At 38.0% G+C, this 12,083-nt stretch overlaps 1 protein-coding gene across 1 annotated transcript in view; it reads left to right on the top strand.

The window, feature by feature from the left end:
* Window positions 1–11,089, top strand: part of LOC131029976 (uncharacterized) — a 41,970-nt gene extending 30,881 nt beyond the window's left edge. The window contains exons 6-7 of the mRNA XM_057960661.1: window positions 10,078–10,192; window positions 10,552–11,089. Of these exons, the coding sequence (XP_057816644.1) occupies window positions 10,078–10,192; window positions 10,552–10,966 (530 nt within the window). The 3' untranslated portion in view covers window positions 10,967–11,089. The remainder of the gene's footprint in view (window positions 1–10,077; window positions 10,193–10,551) is intronic.
* The last annotated feature ends 994 nt before the right edge of the window (window positions 11,090–12,083 follow it).

The raw sequence follows: 12,083 nt of genomic DNA on the forward strand, positions 1-12,083 counted from the left end.
AGGGCACCTGAAGCTGTCCCCACACTAAGCCCAAGAGCAGATATACCATCCTTCTCGGTCCCATGTGGCAATCTGCCATCCATATGAGGTGGTGTGCTTTGTGGGTAAACTTGTAACTGCCCTCCCTATCCATGCTGCCTTATCCACCTGTCACATCCCTACGTCAAGCCCTTGCTGACTAGGCATTCAAGGGAGTGGAATATGTGGCATTTATGCTAGTGATTAAATAAGAGGAGACCATCATATTAATGAACTATGGCATGGGCAAGCAGGGAGGACACGAGATGTTGGCTAGTGCGGGTACCATGTGAAGGTATGGCCATGAAAAATAAATTGAATGAATGATTCAATAATCGGATGATTACATTGAACGATATACATACGTATATATAGAGGTTACAAGACGATGTTCTATAATTAGAACATAACGTTAAAGTAAAAGATTAAAGAGCTAAAAGCTAAATTAAGCTTAAAAGCTAATTAACTAAAAAGAAAAAGCTAAATGCTAAGTAAAGCTTAAAAGCTAAATGCTAAATAAAGCTTAAAAGCTAATTAACTAAAAAGCTAAATGACCATTAAACAAGGAACTAAATATAGGTGACTAAAATATAATTAAATATTCTAATACCCTCCCTTAATGGTCATGCTATCTATCACACCAAGCTGCCCTCTAAATTTGAGAAACTTTGCCGGGTTCAAGGACTTGGTGAGGATATCTGCAGTCTGATCTTCTGTAGGAATGTACTGCAGTATCACTGATCCATCTTCAACATGCTGGTAGATGAAATGACAATGAAGCTCCACATGCTTTGTCCGCTCATGGAAGACTGGATTTTTGGCTAATTTTAGAACCCCTTGATTATCACAAAACAAGGGAGTAGGTCCTGGTTGAGACATTTGCATGTTTGCAAGCATCCTACGTAGCCAAATTGCCTCACATGCTGCCTTAACAGTTCCTCGATACTCTGCTTCGGTCGAGGAAAGAGCTATTGCCTGTTGCTTCTTGCTGGTCCATGTGACTGCACCTGTATCCAAGCTGAAAACATACCCAGAAGTTGACTTTCTGTCATCAACACAACCTACCCAATCTGAGTCTGTAAAACCAACCAGCCTAGGATCTTTGCTTCTGCTGTACAGAATGCCAAAATCAGGAGTGCCCTTCACATATCGAACCACATGCTTCGTTGCAACCCAATGTTCAACTTTTGGGGCTGATATGAAGCGAGAAATATAACTCATAGCATAACTGATGTCAGGTCTAGTGGCGGTGAGATAAATGAGGCTGCCCACTAGTTGCTTGAACGAAAACTCATCCACTACAGGTGAATCTGATTTGGCTGATAATTTGAGCCCTATCTCCATAGGTGTAGATGCAAGTTTACAATCTTGCATACGAAACTTATCTAGTAGGCTCTTGGCATACTTTGACTGAGAAATGAATATGTGGCTATCAGTCTGCCAAACCTCTACATCGAGACAATAATGTAGAAGTCCCAAATCTGTCATATCAAAATGCTGACACAAATTTTGTTTGACCTGCATGATCAGATGTGCTGCATTGCCAGTAATGATGAGATTATCAACATAGACTACTAGAAATAGAATATCATCACTAGCATGTTTGACATACAAATTGGGATTTGAAGGACTCCTCTGAAAGCCTTGATCAATCAAGTACTTATCAATTTTGATGTACCATGCACGAGGAGCCTGTTTGAGGCCATAGAGTGCTTTGACTAGTCTACATACCTGGTGTTCCTTACCGGCAACCTTGAAACCTGGAGGCTGCGTCATGTAGACTTCTTCCTGCAAATCACCATTGAGCTGAGAGAGCGAGGACAAGCCTAATGGTACTCATCTTGGCTGTGGGAGCAAATGTCTCCTCATAGTCGATGCCCTCCTTCTATGAAAACCCTTTTGCCACCAACTGAGCCTTGTACTTATCAAGGCTTCCATCAGCTTTATACTTGACTTTAAACACCCATTTGCAGCCAATGGGCTTCTTTCCTGGAGGAAGATCAGACAATACCCAAGTGTTGTTTTTCAGAAGACTATGTTGCTCTGCTGCCATAGCCTTTTCCCATTCAGGTACACCTTTAGCCTCTTTATATGTTTGAGGCTCATAAATATTGTGAATGTTGGCCATAAGAGAAAAATTAACTGTGTGTTGTTTGCTCTTACCTCTAACAGATCTACCCTCAATGAGCTCATCATCATGAAGATCACTAATGGTCTTGGCCCACCACTTAGGCCGGAGAGTAGAAGTACCAACATCTGCTGCAGGATGAAGAGTGCCTGGAATATCTGGAGCAAGCTCCTTTGGATGTAGATCGAGAAGATCTTGAGGAAAGTCAGGGGGTGCAATGTCATGCCTGGGAGACCCCACAACTTCAGAGTCAACTAAATCCCTCCCATCAAGTGGAGCTAAGGGAAGACGAACACCCATACTTACAGCCTTTGGAGGGTGATCCTTAGTGCTCAAATCAGGAGAGGAAGGCTGAAAAGGCCCTCTGTCTTCATCAAATACTACATCTCGACTGAATATGAGGTGATTAGTGTCTATATCAACCAGCCGATATGCCTTGTGGTTGTCACTGTAGCTGATGAACATCAATTTCTGACTCTTTGGATCCAGTTTGGTGCGCGTGGCATCTGGAATCCAAACATAAGCTGTAGAGCCAAAAATTTTCAAATGACTAATTTTGGGCCTCTTGCCAAACCAAGCTTCCTCGAGAGTCATCTTTTTAACGGCCTTTGTGGGAGACCGGTTCAGAAGGTAGACTGCAGTGAAGACCGCTTCCGCCCAAAATTGTTTTGGAACATTTCTATTCTCCAACATAGACCGAGCCATCTCAGTGACTGTACGGTCCTTGTGCTCAACAGCACCGTTCTGTTGTGGGGTGTAAGGTGTGGTAAGCTGATGCTTAATACCATGTGATGCACAAAAGTTGGCGAACTCTGTAGAACAAAATTCCCCTCCATTGTCGGACCAAAGAGTGACTATCTGATAGCTAGACTCTTTTTCCACTAAGGCCTTAAACGTTTGAAACATGGTGAACACCTTTGATTTCTGCTTAAGAAAATAAACCCACATGCGTCTGCTGAAATCATCAACAAATAATAGAAAATACCTGCTTCCAGTGACTGATGGAGTGTTCATGGGACCACAAATGTTTGCATGAACGAGTTGCAAGACCTTAGATGCTCTCCAAGCGTCTCCATCTGAAAACGGAGTCCTATGCTACTTTCCAGCTTGACACGCTCCGCAAACTCCATGATTCTGAGTTTGAATCTCAGGTAATCCTACGACTAGATCCTCTCGAACCAACTGAGAGAGATAGTGGACATTGAGATGCCCATATCGCTGATGCCAAAGAGTGCTGATGGAAGTACTCCTAGCTGCCATGGCGAGCTCCTGAGAACCAGTAGAATCAACAAGTCTATAAAGACCATGATCCTCAATACCAACTGCAACTGTAGTGCAAGTCTCCCTATCAACAATGCTGCACTTGTGCAACCCAAAGACGACATCCAGCTGGGGTGAATGCTGCATAATCTGACTGACTGACAGTAGATTGAGCTTCATACCAGGTACAAAGTATACATTGAGGAATATTAAATCCCTCCCACCAGATGAAATCTGAACGTTGCCCTTGCCGACAACAGTATACTCTTCACCTCCACCAAAGATCACTGAATCAGTGAAAGGCATGTACTCTGTAAACCAATCCCGAGGATGTGTGAAATGTCGAGAGGCTCCAGAGTCAATGTACCAGGTTGATGATTGAACATCGTCAAAGGAGGTTTGGGCCATGAACGCATAGAAGGCAGATTCCTTCTGATTAGGATGCGTGGTAGAATTGGCTTTCTGCTTGGACTCTCCCTGTTTGGATTGCTGGGATGCTATCAATTTCCTGCAATCTTTCACCAAATGGCCATATATATGACAGTAGGAACACTATAAGCTCTTCTTTTTGGAAGATTGCTGAGGTTGACCTTGACCTTGTCCTTTCTGCTGCAAGGATGGAGCTTTACCCTTGTACTTATGCGAAGCTGAGGCTGTGAAAGTTTGTTCAGTGGATGAACTAGCGCTGCTTCCAAACTGCTGCTTCCATCGATCCTGTTGGAGCAGCTTGTTGCAAAGATCAGGAAACTTCAAATCAACACTAGTAGAGGAGATATTGAGTGTATCAATGAAATGCTCGTAGGATCTGGGAAGGCTTTTTAGCGTGATCACTACCATATCCTCTTCCACCATGGTTCGGCCTATAGCTTCTAACTGATCACGGATGTCCTTGAACTTCGTAAGATGTGCCTGGATAGATGACTTCTCATCCATCATGATAGAAAACAACATATTCTTCAGAAAGAAAGCTCGGCTCTTGTCGGATGTTTCATGAAGATCCTTCAAAAGATCCCAAATCTCTTTTGCTGTTTTACCTAAAGGTCCCTGTGGGAGTTGATCATTTGTGACGGAGAGTTTGATAAGCATAACAGCCTCTCGATTCTTCACATCATGTTTGTCTTGATCATCACCTGCTGTTGTAGGACGAGATTCCTTGCCCAAAACAAGCGGATCAAGGCAACGATACTCAAAGATGGTAAGCATACGCTGTTTCCAGGTGTTGTAGTTTCGGCCGTTGAACTTCTGACTGTGTTCCAACATGATGTTGGTTAATGATGCCATCACGGAAATCGAGGTTGATCGAGGTCAACTAAGTGAAAGCAAGAGACAGAAGAATCTGATTTTAAAAAAAATCAGAATAGAAACAACTGTTGAAAAAACTGAAACCCTATAGGAGAATTTTGGCACAAATTTCGAGGTTTGGAAGAAACCCAAAAATTAAAATTTTTTGCACACTTAAACAGCATAAATGGTGCCAAAAAGCAGCAAAAATCCCAACGTCCACAGAAATAGCAGAAATTGTGAACTGTTTTTAAATTCCAAGGCAAATTTGTTGGCACAAAAATCAAGGCACGGAAAATGAGGCACCTAGAAAAATCTGAGACCAACCCAAAAAAGCTCTTGAAAAACCCACCAAGAATCTGAAAACAGAATACAAATCCGACGGTTCAAAAATCAAGGAACGGAAAACGATGCACCCAGAAAAATCTGACGACGACTCAGTTGAGCTCTCAAAAAACCCACCAAGAATCTACAACCAAAATAAAATTTCGACTTGAACAGAAGGGTCAAAACCCTAGTCGAAAATTGTAGAAACCCTAGGAAAATTAGGAAAATTTTCAACCTGCAAAAAAAAACTGCCTAGGAAGAGAAAAAAAACAGTTATAAAAAAAAAAAAATTTTCAATAAAAACTTCGAAAATTTTTAATTTCCATGCTCTGATACCATGAAAAATAAATTGAATGAATGATTCAATAATCGGATGATTACATTGAATGATATACACACGTATATATAGAGGTTACAAGACGATGTTCTATAATTAGAACATAACGTTAAAGTAAAAGATTAAAGAGCTAAAAGCTAAATTAAGCTTAAAAGCTAATTAACTAAAAAGAAAAAGCTAAATGCTAAATAAAGCTTAAAAGCTAATTAATTAAAAAGAAAAAGCTAAATGCTAAATAAAGCTTAAAAGCTAATTAACTAAAAAGCTAAATGACCATTAAACAAGGAACTAAATATAGGTGACTAAAATATAATTAAATATTCTAATAGGCCACCCGTTTATTTTGGAAGATTGACATTGAAGGACAGTATGGGCGTCCATACCCATTTAAGGATTTAGAAACCACTAAGAAAATATTTTTTTGGGGGTAAGTAAAAAGTGGAATTCCATGACTGTTCCAAGCATTCTCCATGCCAGTGATGAAGAGATTTAAAAAAAACAGAGAAATAGGCGAAGGGTAGAAAAAGAGGGTGCAAAAGAAAGGATGAGGCACACAGAGAGGAGGAGAAAGTGGAGAGAATCATATGAAGGGTAGAGCAAGAGCATGGACGAGACGAGAGAGAGAGAGAGAGAGAGAGAGAGAGAGAGAGAGAGAGAGGCTATTGTAGCAAAAGGGAGGAAAACAAAATCACATGGAAAGGGGTCAACAAGAGAAGATTGCAGAGAATGGCAAGAGTAGGAGATGAGGAAAAGAGTATGGTTGAACTGGATGCTATGCAGTAGAGTATAAAATGGAAAATAGAGAGGCGTTTGGGCTGATTTGATCATGTAATCTTGGCAATTGATTTGGATTTAATGCTGGCCATTCATTTGTAAAGAGAAGTCTATAAAAGGGCTTGCTCTCCTCATTTGTAAAGGTTAAGAGTTCAATAATAGTGAATAGTTAGTGGGTAGGAGATTACTAGCATTAGCAGTTAGAGCAGAGTAGGAGGACAAGGCAGAATTTGTTACCAAGGCATGTAAATAAACATACTTTTCATTGAATTTATGGTGAATAGTGGTGTTTCTTCTACATATTTCATGGTTTCTTGTTAGATCCTCAAATTAGATGAAATTCATTGATTATGATGGAGTAATGTGTGGATGTTGATAATTCCTTGGTTCATACTATCTGTGGTTAGATGATTTCTAATTGCAGTGCATAGTTAGCCCGAACCTTAAATTGTGCTAAGTTTGATTGTGGAGATATGTTCAAATTGCGCCATATTTGGGTATTTGGATGAATGTTCATGATATGAAAACCTTTTATCATCCTTGGAAGATTGCACTAGTTTTGTGGAGTTGTTCCTAGCATGGTAAAGCAAAACTTGGTTTAAGGAATGTATTCATCCAAACATCATCCATTTTTGTCATTGACCTTAGGAATTAGATTAGTATTCCTAAACCCCTCCTCTTTTATCTTTTTTTTTGAATTCAAGTCAGTTTAGGAGAAAGCATCATAAGATTGCAATATTGGATGATCAAATTCCAGTCACATTGAAGGAATTCTAATTGTAGTTCAAGTATAATCGTACATTCCCTTGTGATACCAGTAATCACATCAACACACTGAGACCATCCATTTATAAAGTCAAGACCTGACCATATGAACCTTGGAGTTTCCTTATTTGATCACATCATTCAGCATAAGGTTTCTTTGTTCAAGAGAGGATAAGATACTTGGTATTTTATTCAGTGTTTGAGGTGCATAAAAAACACATCAACAGGTTGCTGTTTGGCTGTGCTTCTATTGAAAAGTGGATTTGGGTCTGAATTTGGGAGCAGCAACTAGAGGATGGTGTGAATGTAGCTTCAGCCTATGTTTCTACAGTGGATATAGAGTCTCCTCAATGGTTCGAGAAGCTTCTGGCACTATTTGGAATTGTTATCAATACATGTAATGACAAACTTCTTTCGTATGTTGCTTTGCGGTGTTTCTGAATAATGTTTATTCTGAGCATATGGTCACCTGAGAAACATACTTAGATGTGGTCTCAAATCTGAACCTTATTATCATTGATTTTGGAAGTTTCCGTGTGTGTGGGAAGAGTTGCAACATCATTTCTAGTCTGATTTATGTATTGTGAATGCTATAATATTCATCTTCAGATTTGTACTTGCAGCAAAGGTCAGCCTGTTTATCACTGTTCTTGTATTTCTTTATCTGCTTTGGGATATTGAAGAATTTGTCAATTCAGTTGTATGCAAATAAAATCTTGTTTCTCCATTCAACATATATCGTTCATTCAAATTCTGAGCAAGAAATCTATTTTAAAACACATACAAACATTTGGCATTATACTTACAAATCTGGAAAAATATGTTTGCACTTTCAAACAAACTGTTTGATGAAATTCCTCAGTGGGAAAAGGTTAAAAATTGGGTGAGATTTCATAGGGGATCTTACAATGTAGCAAAAAGAGAGTCAATATATTCCAATGCAGCTGTTAGGAGGACAGATCATCATTGGTAAAAGAATTATTATACCTTCAACCTACGGTATAACCTATGAAAGAATCAAGCCATTGGAAAGAGCTGCCATATATTTTGAAGATAATTGGGCTTTGGATGGTCGTTGATTGGGATGAATAGAAGTAAAAAATATATCAGTTGATATTAACTTCAATCTGGGCACAATGATATATCAATAAGAAAACTCTTCAAAAGGATGCACATGAACTGTTCGATGAAATGTCTATACATTGAAAAGATTGGGAACCAGCAGAAACTTGGTATAGAAATTGGGGCTGGTATCTTAGAATTTTTTCCCACTGGGTTTTCACCTTTTCATAATCATTACCCATACATTTGTGAGAGATTGCATTTGTAAATGGGTACCTAACATGGCCTAGAAGCTGAGACCCATAATCATCACCCATACAACTTTGCATTTGTGTACTTCTCTCTAAGTTGCACTTAGGGAGGGTGTTGGTATGAATAAGGTATTTTACCTATCTAGTTCACTAGTAGGTCCTATTCACATGTTAAGTTTTATTTAGGTCCTAGGAATCTTTCTAAAAGTCTTAGTTGTCTTGATGAAATCTTATGTTATCTTATCTCATTTATTTTGTGTGTCCAAGACTCCCAGGTTATTTAATATTTGTCATGTTAGTTGTCTCTTTGTATAGGATTAAGACCCATGTCATGATCTTGTGTAATCCTATCCCTCAAACTTGCCTATATAAGCAAGGCGTCATATGTACATGTTGTAAGTCCAACACCAATGTAATCCATTGTGCCCATAATCAGGCAATATTTTGTTCTTGCTACTCTCTTGTGGAAGGCATCTTTTCCTTTTGCAGGTGATCCTAGAGGCTTGTGTCCATTGGTGATCCTAACAAATTTTTTATCATCGATTTATTAGCCATTATCTGCTGTCTCTAAAATCTAGGCGAGTTTTAACTCACTCCTATCCTTAAAATCTGGGAGAATTTGAGTTGCCTTGCTTCATCCCCTGCCATTCCCAAAATCTAAGAAATTTTTAGCTGTCCCTGAAACCCTATCCCAGTGTCCCAGAAACTCAGAAACACAAAGAATAGTCAATGACAGAATAAAGTTCTCATTTATATGATGTATTTGTAGAAGTGAACTTTAGTAATAAACTTTTTTACGCTCATTAGCTGCTTTCTACGTGACGACCTTACCTAAACATGTGTGAGAGTCAATTGTTGATTTAACTGGGGCACCAATCTCATTCTTCTGTTGGCATAGAGCGCCTCCTATGAGGAATGGTGGCTGCTCTGATTTAAGACAACTTTTAAAATATGGCTTTTGGGCTGTTCAACTTATATACATGGTTACTGTGGTCACTTTTTGCCTATTCAGTTTTAACAATTTTGGTTATTTCCTCTGACCTTGTTTCGTGAATAGCAGGAGTCTCTAGGTAACCATTCAAAGTGCTATCTTCATTTCTCTAGCTGAATGTTCAATTTGATTCCGTGGTTGTGGGCCTGAGTGCAATTCTGTAAAAATGAGGTGGCATAATTGTGAACACAAAGGAGGCAGATAACATTATCTTGCTTGTTGATTGGTTTTCTAGTTAATTGTTAAATTATTTTGATCTGCTCATGGTTTAAATAATAATAAACCGAGGAAGGAGCCAGATAAATTAAAGCATTTTGTCAGTAGTGTCAGAGATTCCCAGAAAGGATTTGATATTGGCAAGTTCTGCAACTTATATCACAGGAATGACTTTTTGTTGTTGCTACGCACCTTTGAATTTTAGTATTTCTGTAGTGTATATTATTTATGAAGCTTTCTAGTTTTCTGGCTTTACCCATCCCAAAAGTTGTAAACATGTTTTTTTCTGCGGTCAAAAACAAATGTTTCACAGTATCTCATGTTTTGGGACAGCTTCAGTATGCTTGTCAAATTAGGCTGGTTTCATGTATATCGGTTATTCTATCATGCAAGAATATAGAATTCTCACAATCAGAGTTTTTCTCCTGATAATTGAGTTGAAATTTTGAAGAATTTAAATGGAAAATCAATGCAACTAGTGTGATAGCTTTCCACATTGAAATTTGTTCTTATTTGGGTTCCTTTCATTGTTGTATATCTATATACATGTAAATTATTTGCCCAGTTTTAATATTCTTTTTGTTTATGTTGAATGTTTGATCAGGTATATAGTAGAAGAGTCTTTTTAGTTTTAACCTTATTTTGATTTCTGTTAATGTAATCCCAGATCAATCCACTGGGACTCTCATAAAAGCTGAAACTGAATATAAAGGACACCGCTCTTTACTGATGAGCACTAGACACCTGCTCACAACTATGCGACGACAGGATATCCTTGATAGGTGGACTTTTCTCCAACCATGCTATTCAAATTTTGATGTCTTTCTTAACTTTGCTTTTGCTGCTAGAATGGCGTGAAATGTATCAGTTACCTGGCTGGATCATATAGAACATAAATTTAAAAATATTTCCTGCCTCTGGCATTCTATATATTGGCTCCAAAGCATCATGATTTTTTTTCAGTTTTCAAGCTAACCCAAGAATTCTGTTTTTTCAAAAGCCAACCCAAGTATCTATATAAAATGTGATTAATCAAATTCCCAGCCATATCATTTTTTCAGGTTGGTTACATGGTACTGTGTTTGCCATATCAAATTAATTTCTAGTCCATTTTCTGACTTAATTGTTGCACGAATGACAGGATAATAATGGGTGTTGGATTTGTTTTCTTTTGCTTGGTCGTTTTATACATTTTCACCAAGCGTGTTGGGCTTTTGAAGTTACAGCGTAAATTGTCTGCATCAATGAGATCAGATCATCCAGAAATAAATCTAGCTTCAGACTATCCACAGCATGCTAACAGTCCATATTTTGTAAAGGAGAATATGAAAGTGACGATTGGAACCTCTGAAAAAATGGTTTCCATGGATGCAAGTCCCTCCTCTGCCCCAGCATTTTTGGATAGCAGTATACATCAGACCAGCGACTCCAATCCTGTAAATAGTGATGTACATATAGATATTGATGATGGAAAGGAAACCAAAATTCATTTAACTTCCAGTGATCCATCCTTTCTTACAAAGAATTCCCTACCCCAAACTCATGATGAACTTTGATTTGCAAAATAATAAACTATGTTGGAATGGCAGCTTTAACAAGCCCACTCTTCAAGTTATATTTTCTGAACTCAATGTATTGGGAAGTGAATCTAGTAAAAAGTTCCATTGTTTTTGCTGTAAGTACAAACTTTTGATCAAGTTAAAAAATGGCAACTTATAAATGTGTCGGTGCCTTGTTTATACAATTCACAACTTCAGAAGTTAGCATTTAGTCGACACCTTATTCTAAGAACACCTACTGAGCTTAATTTTTATTTTCTGGAAAATTTTACTTCCAAAAGATACTAGATGTTCATGTTTGTTGTGTAGGACATGAAAAGCATCAAACCTGTTTGCCAAGTTGACTTTATTTTGTAAATTTCTTGCAAATCTGAATGTCGAAAGGTAAATGCCTGCACCTCTCCTGTAGTAAGCTCTGAACTTGTTTACCAAGCTTATTTTAGCATTTATGTTAACAAGCCAATCATTAATAGAAGACCTACTCAGTCACTTTGAGCTGGGAATCATGGTCATTGGTTTACTCAAATGAATATTGTATTCTTCAGTCATTATCTGATGTTCTGAAGTTATGAACCATATAGTGTTTTTTGGTTTTGTTAAAGTTTAATTATTTTTATTGTATTTGATATTAGTTTACTGAAATAGGTTACAACATATATGGGCCTACCGGCCAGGACTAGTTGCAACTATGATGGAATAAAAATAATATCAATAGTGACGAATGATCTAGTATACACAGATAGACTACAGGAAAATGCCTGGAATACATACCGTAAATAATCAACTGAACTGAGTTTTTACTTGTAGAAAAATAGAGTATCATAGCAAGAATCATTGATTAATATTATTGCTATTTCTTAGTAGTCAATACCATAGGTGCTAATAGGAGCAACATATCTTTTCTACTGGGGCAAGGTTCTTTGACCTACATGGCATCTTTTTTCTTTTCTTTTTGGAAAATATTACTCTAGTTGTCTACAATGAAGTTAGGTAGATTTAAAACATGGATATACATGTACTTGCCATTTCACCTTCATCATCATTGTCATCAGGTTTTTCACCATTTTTTTTGGGGGTATTTATTTATTTTTCTGTTCTTGGGGTGTCCATTCGA

Source organism: Cryptomeria japonica, chromosome 10, assembly GCF_030272615.1.
Source record: "Cryptomeria japonica chromosome 10, Sugi_1.0, whole genome shotgun sequence".
NCBI classification, from domain to species: domain Eukaryota; kingdom Viridiplantae; phylum Streptophyta; class Pinopsida; order Cupressales; family Cupressaceae; genus Cryptomeria; species Cryptomeria japonica.